This window comes from Galleria mellonella, unplaced genomic scaffold (genome assembly GCF_026898425.1).
Source record: "Galleria mellonella isolate WM207_F2 unplaced genomic scaffold, CSIRO_AGI_GalMel_v1 utg36, whole genome shotgun sequence".
Taxonomy (NCBI): domain Eukaryota; kingdom Metazoa; phylum Arthropoda; class Insecta; order Lepidoptera; family Pyralidae; genus Galleria; species Galleria mellonella.
The window spans coordinates 3,300,395-3,321,023 of record NW_026442086.1 but is presented as its reverse complement, the minus strand read 5'-3'; the positions used below and the strand labels follow the sequence as shown (position 1 = coordinate 3,321,023).

At 32.3% G+C, this 20,629-nt stretch overlaps 3 protein-coding genes across 5 annotated transcripts in view; 1 reads left to right on the top strand and 2 right to left on the bottom strand.

Moving 5' to 3' along the window:
• LOC113520583 (density-regulated protein homolog) lies at positions 1–1,943 on the bottom strand. The gene is made up of 4 exons (XM_026905960.3): positions 1,613–1,943; positions 1,291–1,461; positions 828–967; positions 1–319 (listed from the first exon to the last, which is right to left on the bottom strand). The coding sequence occupies exons 1-4, from the start codon at positions 1,788–1,790 to the stop codon at positions 275–277; spliced, it is 534 nt and encodes a 177-aa protein (XP_026761761.2). The 5' UTR covers positions 1,791–1,943; the 3' UTR covers positions 1–274.
• A 2,910-nt stretch (positions 1,944–4,853) lies between these two features.
• LOC113520787 (septin-2) lies at positions 4,854–19,690 on the bottom strand. Of its 3 annotated transcripts, none has more exons than XM_052897425.1 (8): positions 19,554–19,690; positions 12,400–12,591; positions 11,764–12,022; positions 9,021–9,171; positions 7,811–7,976; positions 7,445–7,601; positions 6,848–6,932; positions 4,854–6,227 (listed from the first exon to the last, which is right to left on the bottom strand). In XM_052897425.1, the coding sequence occupies exons 2-8, from the start codon at positions 12,494–12,496 to the stop codon at positions 6,141–6,143; spliced, it is 1,002 nt and encodes a 333-aa protein (XP_052753385.1). In that variant the 5' UTR covers positions 12,497–12,591; positions 19,554–19,690; the 3' UTR covers positions 4,854–6,140. The 3 variants fall into 3 exon arrangements, with proteins under 3 accessions (XP_052753385.1, XP_052753384.1, XP_052753383.1); XM_052897424.1 differs by having other exon boundaries at positions 19,069–19,652; XM_052897423.1 differs by lacking the exon at positions 19,554–19,690 and adding an exon at positions 16,904–17,358.
• LOC113520544 (carboxypeptidase M) overlaps positions 17,284–20,629 on the top strand; it is a 28,168-nt gene continuing 24,822 nt past the window's right edge. Inside the window, exon 1 of the mRNA XM_052897419.1 lies at positions 17,284–17,403. The gene's annotated coding sequence lies outside the window, so the exon portion shown is untranslated. The remainder of the gene's footprint in view (positions 17,404–20,629) is intronic.

Genomic DNA, 20,629 nt, shown 5'->3' with positions numbered 1-20,629 from the left:
TTAATTCGACTTTTATTTATTCTGAGAATCATTAAATAAATAAAAATAATATTATGCTTTATTTCTATTTTATTATTATAATAGGAAAAACATACTTGTTACACTGAGCACTAATTTCTGAATTACACAGTCCTTCAATATTATACAATGCCTTCTTGCGTGCTAACGGAGATGATATTAGTAGTAAAGTTAATGTTGACTGTGGGCAGGGCATTAAAAGAATAACACAGAAATAAAGCAATATATTTTAGGATATTAGTTACTAAAATTGTAACTATCTTTTCTGGTCACCAAGATCTTCAATGCTGTCTTCATCAATCTGTAAAAAATACAACCATATTCTTATTACAATTTTTTTTTTATTTTCTTTAACAAAACAGATAACTGCTTTGTTAGACCAAAACATGCAAATATGTTAGCAGAGATAGATAGCTAATATTTGGATATGTTTATTTTAAATATGATCATTACGATAGACTGACATATCATCAGCAAATAAATATTAAAATGTTTAAATGACAATATAATTAAAATATCCTATCCTATAATTAAATGCAACAATTTCATAGTCCTTACACAATAAAGCAGTATTGTGGAAGGTAATAAAAACTACCCAAATAGTGCTGTGCTCCAATTGCATGGCGATGGTTAAATCATTTATGATTTTTAAAATTCCAACTGGTTTTTATAGAAGAGCTGAGAGAGCCTACTAGGTATCATACATTAAATACCAGTATTAAATGATGAAAGGTATAAATTAAATTATAAAAGCATTTGAAAATAAAATAAACACAATTAATAAGTATAATATTAAGATGGAAACCAACCTCAGGCCATTTCTCTGGTATAATATCAAAAAGATCATCTTTCACATCTCCTTGGATGACAATTTCATCATCTCCCGTCACCGATGCACCACAAGCAAACTTGGTGCCAAAGAATTTAGCTGCCGTCTTCAAATCAATATCTGGAAAATATTTTAACAATATAATATTTATTAAATATACAGATATCTTCATAAATGGTGTGAAGTAGCAAGAATATTTGCTTTGAATAAGTGATATATTTAAAAAGTAGATAAATAATAGCAAAACAGCTAAGACTGTGTTTCTAAATGTCAGTAGCCAGGTAATCTCTGACATATACACACAGTATATAAATTAAAGAAAAAACATTAAAATGTATTAAAAAATATCTTGCTGTCAAAGAAGAGACAATACCTGATCAAGAGACAAGGCTGCAATGGCTAATGTATAACATTAAAGAGAAATCATGACAATTTGACATTACCAAAAGTGCTTAATCCAGATACTACAGTAACAGATTTCTTTTTTCCACGGGGCGCCCGCGACACTTGCACTAACTTAGGAACATCTTCCTTTTTCTTTGACTTCAGCATTCCTTTGCCACCTCGTTTTTGCCTCTTCTTTTCTTCTTCACCACCTGTGTTTTCTTCTTCATCTAAAAAAAATTATTACTTGATAACTTATCTCAATTAATGCTACTAAAAGGGAACAAGCAAAGGCATGATTGTAACATAATGCCCGTGCTTGTTCTCTGTTGCAGAAAACTAAGTATAACCTTATTCATGCAAAATCATTCTTTCCCTTACCTATTTTGACCTTTTCAAATTCCGTTGGTAGATGCTTTTCGAGCCATTGTTTGCATTTGTCGTATTCAGGGTAGTATTCGCAATATTCTATCGGCATAGAACAATTTCCACAATATTGGACTCGTATGGGATACACCACTCCTTCACGGGGGCCCATTGAAAGATCTCTATCGGCCATTACTTAATATTTTTAATTGATTTTAAATCATTTGCATAATAATGAACAGTAATAAAAAAATACTGAAATTTATTTAATTCTTTCTCTTAAGAAACGACAAAATTAACAAATTTTATTTGCCGTCTCAAATGTGTCACATTTTGACAGTTCTTCCGTCAAACTTAAAAGTTTTATAGATTTACAGTTTCGAGAGATTAGTATTGGTAGGCCATAGACATTATCTCGTGAACCCAAATTGCGGGTGCCTTTCTATGATTTCTTACCTCGTACCCTTTCACGTCCCGTAAATATTCTATTTCTTCTTACTTTAGTCCACTTTCCTCTAGTTAAGGTAGAGGTAAGTGGACTAAAGTAAATATATTTGATATACTTACTAAAGTTCACTTACCTATTGATTCTGGTCAAATTTATATGTTCTAATAATATAAAAATTTCAAATATATGTTTCTCTTTACACTTCTTGTTCTTCATTCCTTCCGCATATTGTTCTTGCTATGTTACACTCATATTAAATTTATTTACCCTTTGCATGTACATAACTTAGAATGGCAAACAACCTGACGGCCCACCTGATGGAAAGTGGTAACGGTTGCCTATAGACACGAGCAGTACCATGAACATAATAGAGTATACTGTTTCGCCCATGATATCCCATGGGGGTACCATAGGCGTTGCCGTTCCTGAGAACTCAGGTGTTATTTCTCTGTACCCTGCAAATTCGCTGCCATATCCCATCCTTCAAATCGAAACACAGCAATGCAAACAAAACTGCTAAAAGGAAAAAAGCAAAAAAAAGCTATGGGAATTTACCAGCTCCATTACTAACAGTAAGCGTTCCTGCGCTATTGGTATATGCTGGCAGGATAGCAGAGAGGGATGATAGGTGGAGATGGAACATCTGTTCCAATTAATCTTAATTGGTCCATCATGACGAATTGTTTGTTTGTATTCATCACAATGATTAATTCCTGGTGAATAAGAAAAAAACAATTCGACCTCAAGTGCATTACAGGGAATCAGTGGATCCAATTCCCCGCGTGTTCTCATTCGCGATCGTCCGGTCCGGCGACCGCGTGGAGGTTGACCTGTTAGGGTAAATTACTAGAAATGGGACTGTTCGATCCTATTATTAACCAAACTTAAATTGGATGTGGGGAAGATATATTTTTTGCGTGATGCAAAAAGACAGTTTTAAAAAATGAAAATGTAAAATTGTGAAATAAAACAAATCTGCGGAGCGCGGGGCCTCTTAGCCCGTGAGGTCATGTTGCGTCTTATGCCGCTTGTGCTTCAACATATCTTCTCACATCTTGAAGTGGACATCAAACAACTCTGGAGTGGATAAGCCCGCTCCACCTGTTACCACGTTTATGGAGCCCAATCGTAGATATTGCGGACCAAGGAATATCTATTTCGTATAATCCACTTAATAGGCTAGTAATTTTTTTTTTTGGTGTTTAAGGTAATTTGTTAAGGCATTCTGTCCTCGCTATTGGATTTAGGTGGTTGGATGCTTTTTATGATGGGTACAATGCTTTGATTGCGGAATAGTACAATTGTTAGGGGGGCATAATTTAGGAATGGACAACGGGGGACTGTTAGAAAGAAGGAGATATGTGGTCGTCCTCCTAGCGGACACCCTCTGTTCTCTGCCAGTTGCTCGGTTGATGGACAACCGGTCATCATGTTTTTTTTTAGCTCATATTAAAGTAGAGATGCACAAACTTAATATAATTAACTAGTATAATTGTATTGGTGAGTTTTAGAAAATTTATGTCTCGCCCCGGTTTTTTCGCATAGATAGATAAAATATCTCTTATCTTTTTAAATAAAATGCAGCTCATATTACTTGTTTAAAACTATATTATCAATGCAGAAGGGAAAGGAATTTTTAGTAATGAGATTCAACAGCTCCATCGTTATCTATATACCCTATCAAGTCGACCTCCATGCGGTCTCCTGGAAATATTTATGGTTAATTATTATTGAATTCATTAGGATGGGTTTCGACCTGCATTCATTCTCAGCTATCATCACGTACCTCGTCAGCATTTGCTAATAACCCTAGTAGAGTTTCCATTCCATTTTAACGTTTTAAAATAATGATCAATGTAGCTTTCTATAAGTGAAAGTATTTTGAAATCTTTTAAATATCTTTTACTGTGTAGTCCCGGGATAGAATGGGCCACCCTTACTTTCCCATGAGTGTCGTAAATAGCAATTAAGGGATTTAAAGGTCGAAGGATGGGCAACAGCGTCCCTCTTAAAACACGATCAGGGCCTAACTACCTGCGGTAGCTAACCCACTTTCCAAGCGTAACAACTGTTGGTAAAACCCTCCAAGAGCCTATGTTCTGCAATGGACAGTTAAAGGCTGATATGATGATGATGATGAAATGTCTTTTGAGTTTATCCAATACAAACAAAAATCAAATCTTTCCTCTTAATAGTTTTGATAGACAAAACACAGCACTATCTAATTCTAAATTAAGCAGAGTTTATACTATGGGTTTTAAAGAACTGACAGACAGATACTTTTTTTATTTCTAAATACTTTGATAAATATAAATTTGATAAATACGTTAGTGACAAACGTGTTTGGAGTTAGTCGACAATGTTTTTAAATGTCTATGCTGTTTTAGACATAATACATTTAAATAAATACACACAAAGTTATCTTTTCAAATCTTTGTTATTAACTTATTTCACTTTTGAGTTTATTATAGTTTCTTACAAGTATAAAATTATCTTGTAAATAAGTATATTGAACTACCGAGTTTCTTGCGGGTTTTTCTCAGCGCATACTAACATTCCAAACCTAGCAGTAGAATCATAACATAAAAAAAGAAGAGCTTGTAAACAAGTCTATTTGAAGCAAAATAATTTCTATTCTTTTATATAATATATATGAATAGGAAACACCAAATTAATACAAACAGACATATTCATGATTACAAAATTTTGTTTTGTTTGTGAATTAAAACCGCGACCATCGGAAGATGAGACAGTGTCTTAAAGCGCTACACCACTAGACTACTAATAGATACATTAAAACACGTAATGTATAAATAAAGTATCAATTTAATGCAATATTTTGATAAAAAAGAACATATTTTTAATATAGGTACTTTGGTATATTTTATTAGGCATAAATTTTACTGTCAAACAAAAAATATAAAATGTTTAAAACGACCATGTTGACCAAAACATTGGTTGAATATAGTTTACAAAGTGCGTTCTATTTCGTACCAGAGACATACGCGATCAGCCTATACAATAATTTGCTAATATTAATAGTGTTATGCAAAATCTCATTATCTGCTTATAATTCAAGTCACATTTTATATTTAATTTCTTTTTTCAACTACTTATATTCTGCGACTCCGGCGTTAACAATAGATTATAATAAATAGACATAAGTCTATATCACAACAGTAATAATTGAATGAAACAATTAGATGAGCAACATGGATGTTTAATTATTTTTTATATTTTGGTAATTTGTAATTACTTACTTAATTAGATGGTACAAATTCATATATAATTAGGTAGAGTCGTTCGTGATAAAAGATTTCTGTTAGATTATTCGTTTTATTATCAGGCGAGTTTTATAAATTTTGATGAAAACAAAATTATACTGCACCAGAATATTAAGACATGTTTACGTCTTATATATTTTGATTTACTTAGTTTTTAGTTCTATTAAGAATGTAAATTGTCGACGATTTTAATATTTATATTTTATTATATTTCTTTGGTGGTTTAATGATGCTTTTATCACCTCCAAGTCAATTCTAGGTTCCATTTCATTTTGGCAGTAGAAATATATAAGACTCAACCATAAGAATAAGGAACTATCGAACTATTCTCATGACTCAACATTAGTCCAATTACCTTTTCAAATTTCAACAGATAACCAACTTGAATTTATACTACTATTAATTACTATGATTGCCATGAACTACATATTTATGAACATCATACCATCTGTCATGATGAAAAATTAGAGAAGACTATAAATCTTCTTCTTATTCTCATTATAATTATCTACTTTATTACTCCGAATATGTGCTACAATGTCACATTGAACTAATAAAATTTTATACTAATTGTAGTTCGAAACAATTTAGAAAAATGCTTCTTTCTGACTTTATAGCATCACAATATTATAGACGTTTATTACAAACCTTTTATTTTGATAACAAACTAAAACGTATCAAAAATCTAAATTCATCAAATTTTTCTAAAGAGGTTTTAGTATGTAATAGTTTCTTTTTAATAAATATACATATCTAAAGTGAGTATGTAGTGTAATACTACGCTATAGTTACAATGCAGTCTATAAATATTCTATACATCGATAATACTGTCATGTTTTTTGTCGGAAGCTTTGAGTTTCTCTTGCATTTGTGTTAACATATCTTGCATGCGTCGGATCTGTAAGACAAAAATAACTTTATAGGATCAAAGTAATATAAACACAGTAGTTAATTACCATAGTGTTTGAAAACGGGATAACTGGAATAGTTTTTGTTAGGTCCAGATTTTATATTGTATAACGAAATGTAGAAGAAGAATAAGGAAGGAAGGAGGAGGAGAAAGAAAGGAGAAAATTGCATAATGCAGGCACCATCATCACACCACTATCTAATATAATCAAGGAGATCGTACATTCTCTGTATAATTTGCATTAGAATAAAGCCAAGAAACTGACGTCCACGTAACTCGTTATAACGTAAAGTAAAAAGGGTAGAATGTTCCGAAAACCCCCAAAGAATGATCAAAATCGGTTCAAAATTGGGGAAGACATTGCTTCTCTCATCTTTCGGAGATAAGGTAATAATATAATTAGATGCACGAGATATAAAAGAATATAGGATCACACGGATATTAGTCTCGTAGAATAGAAAGAGTTTAAGAGACTTGTCAAGAAGACAAGTAAATGCATATAAATATTAAACCTTTACAATCTAACGTACAATAAAGATATGTGAAATATTACAATGAATAGACACTGGAAATTGGGAAATCATAGTCAGTAAGTACAACAATAATACCTCTTCATCCTTCTGTAATAGTAAACGATCAGTGTCAGTAAAAACTACTTCGTTGTTGTTGCCCATTGAATCCCTTTTAAGTTTTCTGTAAAATAAAACGTTATTCTATATAGGCATGTCCTAATAATATTAAAAATGTAAAACACTGTATATTTGTTTGTGTGTTGCTTCTTAATCATGCTTAAAATTGGATGGATTTGATTAAAATTTGGTACACTGATAAACCAACCAACAGGCAAGGATAAACTACAATGGACTAAGATAGATGTAAAATATTTTTTTCACAGTGATGAAAAAATAGACAAAAATTTTGGATTAACTTTTTTAATCTATACTATACTATTATTCCTAGCTCAAGTAGTATATTGTTTTACACGCAATCTTTCTCCGATCATTAATTCGATTAAAAATTTCATTAAAATCTGATTAGTATTTTCTCAGTCTTGATTTTATTACAAGAAATTAAAGGTAAAAGTTTTTATTGCTTATAATATTTTTATCCATTTTATAATTTAGCTACAAAATGGCTAATTTCAATTAAAATCATAATTCTTTATAAAATATATCCAAGTAAGAAAAAAAATTGATAGTATTTACCCTCTTTCTCTCATAGCGTGTTGTGATATTTGCGAGATACATTGCGCGCGGAAATTCTCGTAATGAACGTCTTGGGTGACATCCTTTAAATCTTGCATGTGTGTTGATATCAACATTGTTCGCAACTTAGTGAAGTCTGAGTGTCGAGGATTTTCCACTGTTAACAAGACATTTAATATAATTAGTTCAATAACTGTGTTATAGTTTGTTTTAATAGAATTTAATGAAATTAGTAACAAAAGGAAACATTCAATCAAATATATATTTTTTATTTGTACTACATCAGCAGACTGTCTTATGATCAGATCAATTATTCGTTTGTTTACAATTTCATAACAATGATTTGTAAAAATCACTTATACAGACCGTCGACGATTCCCCAGGGGTATTGTCGTCCGCGTACCCTTTTCCCGCCCACTTCCAGTACAGTGTCGGCCGCTACTACGGCAAATGGCGCCGCAGCTTTCAACTCGCGGTCCTGTTGTTTGAATTCCTCATCTTCGTCACTGTCACACTCAGGAAACTGGTATACCTGTCAATGCGAGGGACAAAGAGGCATCAATTTATAGTACATTACTGCAGCGGCCAGCAACTGAGGCATTGATGGAAGAACGTGCAAATGTGGGCCGAGGCGTAGCCGAGGCACACATACGTGAATCCATCAATGCCTAGTTGTGGCCAAGCTTGTATAGTACTTTTCTCAAACAATGCGCAGAAATCAAAAACACAATTTTACTTTTTAAGTTCAATGACGAATAATGAACAATAATAATTTTTCACGCGCCATAATTTGTTTTTTTTTTCAATAAACAGCTTTCTGTTAGCAAGCCAGTTCGAAATTTAAATAAAATCTGTTATTAGTTACTTCCTTGGTAGCCATGTTTCGAAGTAAAAGGTCAGTCTATTTTTAAATTACAGGACAGATATGAGTTTACATAGTAATTTATCTGGCTTCAAAACACGACAGATATGGATTTTCATACAACTTTTGCCGGCCGCTGCCCGCATGTATCTGGCCAGTACGGCATTTTTGATTTATCTCGAAGAAGATTGTCAAAATAATGCTCACATTTCCAAGCATGTTTGAGAAAAATATTTTACGTCGCACCACCGTCTTATTCTTTATTTACCTATCTATTTATTTCTGGATAGAAGATTTTTTTTTTATATAACTTAGAATGGCAAACAAGCTGACGGCCCACCTGATGGAAAGTGATAACCGTCGCCTATAGTCATGAACAGTACCATGGACATAACAGAGTATACTGTTTTGCCCATGATACCCCCCATGCGTTGCCATTCCTGAGGACTCAGGTGTTATTCCTCTGTACCCAGTAAATTCACGCCATATCCCACCCTTCAAACCGAAACACAGTCATGCAAACACAACTGCTTCACGGTTGAAACATGAATGGGACAGAGGTACCCAAGCAATCGACTTTTGTACAAAGTCTCCCTCTGGTAATTAATTAACTCAGTAATTAGGTTTCATAACGAAATATTACATCGTTGGAGTCAGTTAGAAATTTAAATCGATACACTAAATACGTCTATGAAATACATTTAAAATAGTTGCCTGTATCTGATGTTCCTCTAGATCAGCAAGTATGCGTGTTTTGAGCCTCTTGATTTCACTAGATGTGAGCGAGTCTGCCTTCGCGATTACCACAACAATGTTTACTTTCCGATGGAGTCGCTTCATCATCTCCAGATCCACTTGCCGTATACTGTTAAGGAAAGAATATACTAAATAATGTATTTGATTTTTTAAACTGTCTTATTGTCGTAGGGTCGATCTGTGGGGTAGTTTGGCAAGTTTGGTATAGTAGCAATAGTAACAATATAAAATATTTCGTTATGAAATTCAAAAGTAAATTGGTTTATATGACAAGATATGAAATTAGTTTTACGCATTTATAATTTACAGGAGAATAAATTTGTTTTCACTTTGGAACTTAAAATTTTTCTCTTTTCACTTTGGGGGCTTTGTTTAATTTTGCTCTGCACTTCGTAATAGGTACTGGGCATACGATTAATTGGACACCTACATTAGAAATATATTGTTACTATGAAGATGATGTTGCAAGACATGGATATCAATGTGTTTGATATTGAAATTCGGATTTGGATAGATGTTACGTAAGATAATACTAAAATGAAATAAATTGTAAATGATATTTTACAATTCATTAAATTATATAGCATCCTACGTGACTTTTTTATCCGACTGCCGAGGAAAGGAGTGTAATATTTTTTGTTTATAACCGGATGTTAGGAGCTATGTATAATTAAAATGGCTTGATTGTTTTAATAAATAAGACATCGTTGTGTTTTTCTTCATTGTAGGAGTAAATACTATCGTTTACATAACAGGTTGTCAAAAGATCTAAATTTATTGGGAAGAATTAATAATTTTTTATTAAATTTAAAATGGAAAATAAGCTGGCAGATGGCTGGCTGGTTGATGGAAAGTGATAACCGTCGCCTATAAACATAATACATACTAATATAGGTAGAATCTTTAAAAAATTGCATTAATTTATTGTGTTATAAGATATGAATGCTATAAGAGTATTATAATTCTGTGGCCTAACAGCGCTTATTTTTTTAATAGATGATAATGGAATGATACACCCGCCTGTGCTATCAGTATACACCGGCGGGGCTCTAATGAGGAATGATTGGTGAGAATGAAAAGACAAGTCAGTTAGCCCACTGTAACGAATTCAACGATGAATTAGTTGCTATGATTTCCAAGGGGAACTGCGTGGAGATCGACCTGATGATAGGATATGTTAGCAATGGAGACTAACCTATCCATTACTAACAATCCCATTCTCTCAAACAGCGTTTGTTTGTAATACTGTCCATGCTAAACAACCTAAGTACCAATTCATTGATTGAAATTATTTATATACAATGTTTGTGCAATGACATCTGTATATACATACATATTGTACCATACATACCACGTATGTTACAATATCTGTGTTCAATAGAATTTTATTGGTCTATTATTACAGTTGATAAATTAAAACGCGTTCTTTATTAATAATGACACAAACACGTAACTTACGGACGGGTAGATAAAAAATAGGTGAATAATATACTTTTTGTTATTAAATATTTTAAAATGTACCTAAAATCAGGTATCTATGTAGTATTTGTATTCATAGGTCTGTATGTACATAGCGAGTATTAAATAAAACTGCAATACTTTTCTTGATTTCAATAATTTTTAGTATCATTTTGTGTCAATTTTTATTTGAAAAAATTTTGATATATATTTGATTTTTTTTATTTTTTTTTTAAATATGGATTTGTTGTTGAAAATGAAATCAAGAAAAAATTTAAATAAATTATTTATATATCATATTTTGTTCACTATCGCACGTCAATGTTTTTAACCCTACTGTTAAATTATATTTACTATTTAATTATATGGTACTTATCTAAGCCTATTAGTATTACTACTTCTTCCTTTTCTTTACTTAGTCTCATATTAATATAATAGATCAAACGTGCACAAGCTTGATAGTAAGTAATTCACATAGTGACACGTGTCTGTGTGTGCTTTCGCAAGAGTTACTCATTGCAGGCGTTATCATTGTGGCCCTGACCATTTATTAGGTGTGCTACTCATCCGACTAAACACGTAACTATCATATAAGTAGATACATTGATTGTTGTATTTATATATTAACTAAGGTATATGATGATAGTAATGAGCGAACAAGGCATTGTATCATTCATTCATTTTAAAACTAGATGACGTTAACAACACTTTAATCGCTTTGTGTGTATATTATCTTTAAGCTTTACATAGAAATGTCTAAATATAATTATGAGAGCTATGTTAGAGAAAATGATGAGATGGATGAGAATTTATTTTCACATTTATGATATTAGTAGAAATGATATTAGTAGGTCGTGTGGTCCCGGCATAGAATAGGACAACCCTTCCTTTCCCGTGGATGTCGTAGGAGCCGACTAAGCAAGAGCGAGGGATGGGCAGCAACGTCCCTCTTAAAAAATCTCTAAAGCCTGACTGCGGTTACCAATCCATCTGCCAAGTGTGGCAACTACTGGTACAACCTCCCTAAGGTGAGGCAGTTCAGCAGTAGACAGTTAAAGACTGATATGATGATGATGACGATGATATTTGTAGGATTCCGACTGGGTTCCATAGGAAAAGTTGTCATTGTACTTTCTTAACTACTTCAGAACTGATGTGGTATTATCAGTGGGTTTCTCTTTTCGTTGCATTCATTCGTGGTATTATTTTAATTAAATTAATATAGTTGGAATTATTCATGTACCTGTGCGCCCAGGGCGGTACAAAATACAAGCAACAATGCACACGATTGTCTTGCATGTGTCGCCGGTTCAACCCGCTCTCGTCGGTAAAGTATTGTCGGAATTGTTCGTCGATGTAGGCCGAGCAGACTCTCCATGAGTCCTCACAGTTGATGGCGTCGCCAAATCCAGGTGTGTCCACTATGGTTAAGCGAAGTTTCACCCCACGCTCTTCTATTTCCATTGTTTTCTTTTCAATTGTCGTGGTCTTTTCTATTCTATCTGCAATGTAAATCAAAAGATATGAGTCCATTAATATTGTATTTATCTATCTTTATGTTTTTTATGTATGATCGTATCTACCTAATAACGCAAATTACAAAATAAATGTTATTTAATTAATAATTACATATTACCTATATTATTTGGTTATACTTCAAACAATGACATTATTTTTGTAATATGTACCTACATACAAAAAATTACGTTTCCCATGTTAAAGAAAATCTCCGAAAAGAAATTATTAAAAACTTAGTAGTTCTTTTTATTGCAAAAATTTATTAGTCTAAATTTAACAGTCGATAAACAACTAGACTGTACTGTCCCATCCTTCTAAATTTCTATCATTATATAAAATCGGCACTACTACAAAACTTTACCTTGAACATCAGTTATTTTGCGGTTCTTGTACAGATCACCCAAGAAGAGGCTGTTGATGAGCGTGGATTTGCCAAGGCCTGACTCCCCCACCACCATCAACGTGAAATCGAACCCTCTCTTAACCGACTTTCGGTGTACCTGCTCAGGCAGAGTCGCGAATCCGATGTAGTCCCGCTCGCCACGGTCCCGTTCTGTCAAAAGAAAATTATATTTTAGTGTACATTAGGTGGCACTATAATATATATATATATATATATATATATATATATATATATATATATATATATATATATAAACAAGTATAATAATTATACAAAAAAAATTCAATGTTAATAAATAATAACAATGTTTTTTGATGCACAGTATTAAAATGGAACATTTATTTGTATAACATTTTAAGTAATTTAGTGGTCGAATTGTTGTGGTTTGTTAGAAATATACTTATGACATCATATGTAGATCAAAATGAACTTTATTTCTATAAACATAAAGTTTCGTTTCATTTCTTAGGCATGTATATACGAATTGTAATCCTTGCACGCACCAGAATTTGGATACAGTTCTAGTGTGCCTATTTACATGCGACATAACAGAGTTTGAATGTTAGCATTGTGTATAAATCTGTTACATAAATAGGTAAAAATTAGATATTTATTCTTTGGTATAAGTGTACATAGTATCATAAAAATCGAATGAGTAACTATTATAATGAATTTCCTGTGGATATGAAACGCTTGCATTACGATCCACCTAATCGATATAACAGTAATCATTAAATGTACGGATACGCATTCATTCAAGCGAGAATTGGGCGGTCAAATTGCTTTAATCAGCCTACGCACAATGTTGAACCCTGACAAGAGTATGTTTCGGTAAAGGAATTGTTAGTATTGAAGATTTACTAATTCTATTACTAGCAATATACCCTATCAGGTTGACCTCTACACGGGTCCCCCTGGAAACCATTCTTTAATTCTTGTAAAGTATAAACTTTGGGCTTTATAAATTTTTGGCTTTTATAAACGATGGGCTAACTGGCCTACTTGGGGGAAAGGGACTGTTAGTAATGGAGACTGAGAATCCTATTGCTAACAATATACCCAACCAGGTCGACCTCCTCGCGGTTCTCCCTGGAAACTATCATGGTTAATTCCTGATGAATTCATCATGATGAGTATAACTGGCCTGGTTTCATTCTCATCTATCACCCTTCACTGGTGCTCCGCCAGCGTATCCCGTTAGCGCAGGCGGGCTTACCATACCATTTTCACCCATCAAAAAAAAACTGGCCTACTTTCATCTTCACCTATCATCCCTCACTGATGCTCCACCAGCGCATATCGATAAAGCAGGCGGGGTTACCCTTCCATTGTCATCCCATAAAAAAGAGCATATTGGGCACGAAGATTATATACATCGAAAACAATTTAGCCTTTATCTTTACAAGTAAGATGACTTACAAATGTTGGGTTTGTGTTGGTGTTAAATTTCTTAACTACCTATTTCTTCTACGTCTATATTTCCTATGGTTTACACTCTACTGAGTTTCGTGGTAATTTTTTTTTCTTATTATATATGGAACTCCGTACGTACGTCCGTACAACAATATCATAACCATAAACCAAGCAATTTCGGTTATATGATAAATGGCCAATCAATGTCTCTTTTCTACTTATAGATAACTAAAATTTATATTTACCACAGACAAATTGTAGGTAATTAAATGCAGAAATAGATTTTTTTTTACAATTAATACTACGATAGATATCGTAAAAAAAACTGTTGTTTAAAAACGTACCGGTATACGTTACAGGGCATTGCAACACGATCAACGGAGTGGAACATGACAGGTTCCCTTGGTACCTGATGCTCAGGGACGACAACGCCAGCGCGTGCACGCCTAATATTGAGGGCGCCTAGCGGAAGCAGTAGGACGTGTACACAACTTGACCACATTCAATATAATTCTATTGACATCGAGCGGCACTGAGGCACAGATTACTTAATAGTTTAATCATGGTTAACTGAGGCCCTTTTCGTGAATCTTCAAATAATACTTTATTTCTAATACGGATTAGTCAGTAGATTTATAGCGCTAAAATATTAACACGAACTATGAATTAATTTTTTTTTATCTAATTCCAATATAGTAATGTACATAAGAATAAATAGTCCTTATAAACTATATTAAATATATAAATACCTAGTGAATAGAACATACTATTTAATTGATGATTTCCTTGGAGATAAATGCAATAAATTTTCTTAATATTATGCTAATACTATGATTTTTACTATAAATGTGATATTATTGGGTTTTTTGTTTATATATATATGGTATATGTATGTGAATTTGTATACCTCGATAGATAAGGTTGATTATAGAGGATTTATCTTGTTTTGCCATCTATTGTTATGTACCTATGTATCACAAAATAAATAAATTAAAAAACGCGCGAATTACTGTGACGTCATATGCTACAACTTTACTAACGCACCAGCCGTTCCCGGTGGGTAAAAAATATGACATAGTTGAAAAACATTTGTCATCGTTTGTAGTTTGTTTTGGCGGTAATAATATGATGAAAATGTAAAGAACCTTTACTTGTTTGTATCTAATAAACGGTTTTAGTACGAAACTATCTACATATAATTATAATTGGGAAGGAATGATGTTTTTGTTGCTAATACAATTATTTTCATAAGTTGAAAATTAGAAGGCATAAAAGAACTAATAAAAACCGGCTATACAATGTGTAAATAAAATCCTTCTACATGGTATTCCATTTGGACTATGAGTTTTATTTTGAAATTTTGTACGCCTTTTTTGACCCTCCAGCAAAGAAATTCATTAATTGACATAGAATTTCAATCAATATTAATTAGGTTAAATTATGTTTAAATAAATAAATATATATCATACAATAAATATATATAATCATAATAGTATTCTTATGATTTCAGTTTCTATTGTCGGTAAAGACATTGCCCTTATACTGGAAAAAAGTAAGTTATAACTTTCTATTATCTACTTACATAAAGTATCCTTCGCCGTTCCAAATACGATACATATAACTACGTAGTCGTGATTTTAGAATTAGGATAAAAAAATGAGTTTACGAGCGCATGAGAATAAGACGCATCTCACAAACAATAACAGCAACATGCACTGATGTGATTGATGATTTTTTTTTTCATATCGATAATGTGAGTGTAAAAAAACACTATTGTTATACAAGTGGTAGATCAATTGAATTCCATTGTGAACACAAATTTCTGGAACACGTTTACACATTTAGAAATTATGCAGATAAAGCAGTTTGCGATTATATACGCGTAAAAAGCATTAATTTCGGGAAATCATTAGTTTACATTAGTACACGCCTACGTCATAATAGGAAATTTAGTTATTATTGAAAAATTTAAATAACTATTTTTCATGGTAAATTTAATTGAAATGACTGATCTAATCCTGCAAATACAATGATACTAGAAAATAAATAAATATTTAAAATGTCTCGAATATATTCGACCATCCTCGAGTCAGTAAAAGAAATGTCTCTCATGACAGTATATCGACCAAGTTGGCGAACAAGAAGACGACAATCAACGGAAATTCATGAGTAAATAATATAAGTGTCGGGGAGTTTGTCTCAGGATAGACAGAGTTCTGCACTTTGTTTACTTACGTAACATTTTAGTACTCGTACAAATATAACTATTGGTTTATAATTCTTGTATGTACATCTAACTGTTCGATTAAAAATAATTACATAATTAAATTAACCTATATGTTTCGACCGGATTAGAACGCATAATCGTTAGTGTCATTAATCAAATAGGTATAGTTTATCGACTAGACAACGTTCTTCCCTATGAATATTATATATTTTAATACCAAGTAGCAAACTATACAAGTATGTGTTCTTTTCTTCCTAAATGACATATAATTATTGTAAAATTTCTACTTTCTTCGAGATTTTAGCAAACAATACTTTCTGATTGCAAATGGTTGAACAGTTACTTAAACATTGTTCCCCAGTCAAGTAGTTCCTTATTTTGAAGCGGAACATCCCATTATAACATCATTTAAAAGTTACAAAAGCAATACAATGCAATGATATTTCATATGAGAATATCCCACGGCCTTACTATAGTATTAGACTAATTATCTATTGCTACATTTGGTACTTGCGGCGCGATGATAGTACAAAACAAAGCTTACATTGTAAGAATGTCTTATTAAATTAAATTAGGTACTTACTCACTAATAATTCCAAACATTTTGTCTAAAAATATTTATATACGAGCATTTCTCTACTTTATCATGAATATTACACTCCTGTCTTATTTTAAACATTCGGTTAGTGTTCTTGTTAAAGAGTAAGATATAAGACTTTATATTTGATTGTAATAAAACTGAATTTAGTAAGTACGTAAGAAATAGATAAAATATCTATCTATTATTAGCAAATTGTCATTAATTATTGTAATAGTACTTACGGATTTTTATAACAGTCGTAAAAGGCGATTTAGGTTTTGTAGTGTCATCTCCGATTACTTCACTATCGGCGTTCATGTTGTTTTTGTTTTTGTTATCGATATCTATATTTAAAATAGCAAAAGAGGCACTTTTTTCCATATTGGCATTTAAGTATATATGGGGTTTAAACGAAAAGTTTACATACAATTTTAAATAATTTAATAATGTAGGTACAGATAAGTTTTTCGATTCCTATGACACAGGTATTGTGTTAGTAACGTATACGATAAAAACGCGGGAATATCCGTTATACACGGAAGAATTCCATTGTGAGGTGCACTGTGACAGTAATTATATTTGTAGAAGTGCGTATTTGGTTGTAGGATACGTGAGCTGGATTTGCGGAAGATGGGATGGTGTCGGTGACGGCGCGGCGCGTGCGCAGCCGACTCCGCGCTCTGTCTTTACTGAGCGCACGTCCGAACTGTGCGCGAGGCGCGTACTTACTTCAGTAAGCAAGGTTAAATATTAATGTTAATTGCGTCGTTTATTAACACCTTTTGGTATGAATAAGTTAACAACTACAACTGAGTAGTGCTTAATAGTTACTGTCACTGCAAGTAAGTAGTACACTATGCATCGAGTTAAGAAAGTGATGCCCGAGCTGAAAACGAGGGCTTCTATAAGGACTTTAACAAAATTCAAGTTATATATATATATATATATATATATATATATATATATATATATAATATCCATCGAACTATAGGTGTGGCACACAATTTTTCTCAGCAGGTATCATATATCTATTAGTATAATAAAAATGAAGTAAAATAAAATAATATTCAACGAGTACGATTTCTGTTTAAATTGTACGAAATCGTAGTTTCTCCCGAGTGATGCTTACTTATTGTTTCATATCATATCTACCTACAAGTAAAATTTAACACAACTTTAACTATCTACTTAAAATTATTAAACCCAATAATGTTTGGCGGTAAAAAACTGTTGGTAATGTGGATTAAGCCCAATAGCACGCGGATCTCTCATCTACCCTGCACATGGGCCCGTCTAGAAACTATTGTGATTAATTCTGGTAAATTCGTCATGATAAGCTAATTGACCGAACTTTTTCTTCATCTATTCAGCTAATACTAATAACGCTGATGGGGTTACCATTTCATTAAAAAATATCTAATAGGAATAGACGACACCAAAAATAAAGTTATTTCATTAATTAATTACACTAATTAACTATATGCTTACTTACTAGAAAATATATAAGTGTACATAATATTGAATGATAGATAAAGAAAACATCCAGCAATTAATATAGATACCTAATAATATTAGACATACAATCAACATTTCTTGTTCAATTGAGAGATGCTGCGATTCAGCGTCGTCAGCTCTCATCCGGTGACGCAACGCAGATCTCCATGTCGTCTCGGCATTGTTGTATGTACTTACCCACTTATACGAGTTGATACTGTATATGTTACAATATATACATACTACGTCATGTGTTCTCGTGAAAGTAATAAGTGTAATATAATATAAATTACTACTATTAGAATATACATTTTCTACTATATTACTTTTGACAGAACGATTTTTCACTTATATTGCAACTACCAAAGTACTTGTAGAGACATCATGTGAAGGCCATATTTAAAATGCGTAGTAGTGCGTAGTAAAAGAAATTATTAAACTGCTAATTTTTATATGTATCTGCTGTTTTTGTCTGTGTGGAATCCACTATTCTAAGAATTTCCGGATTAATTCAAATTTTAGGTTTAGACAATGCGTTCATATCCAACTATCATTTTTTGTAATTTATATATGTATAATAGTTATTGACAATAATATAGTAAATAAAATAGTAGTACTATAAATATATATTTTTTATAATAATTCACTACGTATTATCAAATGTATGACCGTATGATCATAAAATTATGACTCATCTATTTCCAAAATAATTGAATAACTAGTGATCAAAAGCTATTATTTTATTGGATAATTTCAGATCATTTTACTAGCCTCCTGTCTGAATGGTATAAAAAGACTGTAAGTAGAAACTATTTATATACCTTGCCCATGGCATGAATGAAAATGAACGAAAATAATAAAAGATTAATTAATTATGTTGTACATTTGTGTAGATATGTATATTTGCACTTACCCATCGTCATTTTGTAGATGAAAATGGCTTTTTCCACTATTCATACAAATTGTAAATCCGTGAAAATTTTTATCAAATTTTCATATTGCTTTTCGTTTATTTTGTATTAATAGATGAATTGTTCTTATTATTAACATTTCGTATATTTAAGTTACGGTTATAAAAATGTTAAAAATTTACAAAACCGATCGATCGATTTCCAGTCCGTTCCACTAGTAATGTACGAATTCGTTTATTTAGTTCACCATTATGTCGAATTAGGTCTCATTTATCACATTATAAGTATTTTAAAATAAGTTTATAAAAATTATTCACCAAAATATCACTGCAGCTACGAATAAATATTGACATTATTCCCTACTCTACACATCTAAAACGAGTGCGAAATAATTAAAGTCGCGCGACACCTAAAATAATATCACGATTCTAATCCTAAAAATTGTATAATTAAAAAGAGTAGAAAAATTGAAGAAAAATAAAATCACATTGTTTGTGCGCCGTCCTGTGCGTGTTGGGTTACGTAAAGTGAGGGTCCCGGGCAAGCTCGCGCCCTCTTTAGAGGCCGCCCCCCTTGGCCCCCGCCGTACCCTGCGCGTGCCTGCGCACCACCGATGTCCTGCGCGGGAAAACTCTCCGTCCCTGTTGAGACCCGCGACGAACGCGGCACAAGGACGCCGGAAATGTAACAAGCGATCGATACAGTGCCTGGCCACTAGAGCGCCTGCGTCGTGCTGTTCAACCCTCACACATACAAGTTTATTTTCTCTTACTACTTCGCTATACTATACGACAGCTATCGTAATATTATACGTGCTTGTCCCAGTAAAACTCAAGGTCGTTGGTGATCAGCTAATGGCCTCTCACACTAACTACTTATAATTTTCTATGATTCTCTTAGTACATGATAGTTATGCAGCGAAGCTACTACTAGACGAGTATTTTATGAGAAATAAAAATAGAAGTTGTTGTTGTTGCATAAGTAATATGTATTATGAAATTGATTACAAGAACTCAATGTTTATTGGGATTTTTCGACTTCAAATTCAATAGTATATTTTTTATTTCCTTTATTATATTGCCTATATTTATGATATATCTTTATAAATTATGAATCGATTTATATTATTACGTAAGTGTTACTACCTTGTTGCTTCTTATTTTATAAAAACCGAAGTAGGTTTATTAGTTTGAAAAAGATTTAAATGACTTATAGGATATTAGGTTTCAAATACCTTTTTTGGTCAAAGGTATATAAAGATTGTAATTATTGAATAATCATCGATTGTTCTATTATTACAAGTGATCCACAATAATCTAATAATTTATTCGTTACATCTTCTATCGGTAACCATACTCTATCATGGCATGACTGATAGTGCAGATGGGAACACCACCATTTCATTATCATTTCATAAAAAAAAACCTTAATTTTGAATATCAAGAACCTATCTTCCAGAAAGGATAATATCCCAAACATAGGTTTAAATTGTCATTTAATAAAATAATCATCTCATAATCAAATGTCTCAACATAATTTATAAAAATATCTATTAGCTAATCA